The sequence below is a fragment of the Austrofundulus limnaeus genome, unplaced genomic scaffold, assembly GCF_001266775.1.
Source record: "Austrofundulus limnaeus strain Quisiro unplaced genomic scaffold, Austrofundulus_limnaeus-1.0 Scaffold3098, whole genome shotgun sequence".
NCBI classification, from domain to species: Eukaryota; Metazoa; Chordata; class Actinopteri; order Cyprinodontiformes; family Rivulidae; genus Austrofundulus; species Austrofundulus limnaeus.
Window position 1 is genome coordinate 10,031 of NW_013955500.1, and position 786 is coordinate 10,816.

The 786-nt window shown below is 42.5% G+C and overlaps 1 protein-coding gene across 1 annotated transcript in view; it reads left to right on the forward strand.

Annotated features, from left to right (window-relative positions):
- LOC106511696 (probable cation-transporting ATPase 13A2) overlaps positions 1–568 on the forward strand; it is a gene marked incomplete at its 3' end in the record, with an annotated part of 7,733 nt that extends 7,165 nt beyond the window's left edge. The window contains 4 exon segments of the mRNA XM_014000441.1: positions 1–57; positions 173–231; positions 322–388; positions 489–568. Of these exon segments, the coding sequence (XP_013855895.1) occupies positions 1–57; positions 173–231; positions 322–388; positions 489–568 (263 nt within the window).
- Between the last annotated feature and the right edge of the window lie 218 nt (positions 569–786).

Below are 786 nucleotides of genomic sequence, written 5' to 3' on the forward strand. Positions count from 1 at the left end.
GTCCTCGCCCGCTGCCGCTCCTGCCCGCTGGCGTTGGCAGAAGTTCTGCTGCTAAGAGTGAGAAACTAAATGCTTGACACCTTGTGTTATTATTCTTTCTTATATTTTCACTTGTAAAACATTTTTTTAAATCAATGTATTCATATTTGTGTAATCTGTTTTCCCCTGCCAGGACAGTTCTGGCCAGCAGCATGTGGTGGAGGTGCAGACAGAGGTGGTGGAGGAGGGAAGGTGAGCTCCATGTCTTTGTCCTGCAACAGCTAATAAAACGGCTAAAACGTTTTTTAAAAAATGCAGTTTTCTCACTCGTTTCTGCTTCAGTTTGGAGATGTTGGGACATCAGGAGGAAGCTGACTGGACAGATACAGTCCAGCTGCACAAAAATGAGGTACAAACAGAAAGAAGGTTGTTTTGTTTGTTTTTATAAACAGGACGAAGCTCAGACTGAAATTCTCTTCAGGCTTTAAACTTTATGTTTGCTGTTTCAGAAAACGCTGCTGCGCTTCTACCTGTTTGAAGAGCTGCGTTACGTTTGGCTGGACAGGAAGGGGGCTTTCTGTCGCGTCAGGTAGTAAAACCAGAAAAACATAAACCTCCACTCTTGAGTCACGTGGTGGACCTACATTAGGCTGGCTGCAGTGTGTGTAGGTTATTTGATCGATACGTTTAACGTTTGACCTGTTTACTCTGCCCAACCAAAATAAAAGGGTCCACCTGGATTTAACAACCGTATTTATTCGTGTATAATACAATCTCATGTATAATACAATCTCATGTATAATACAA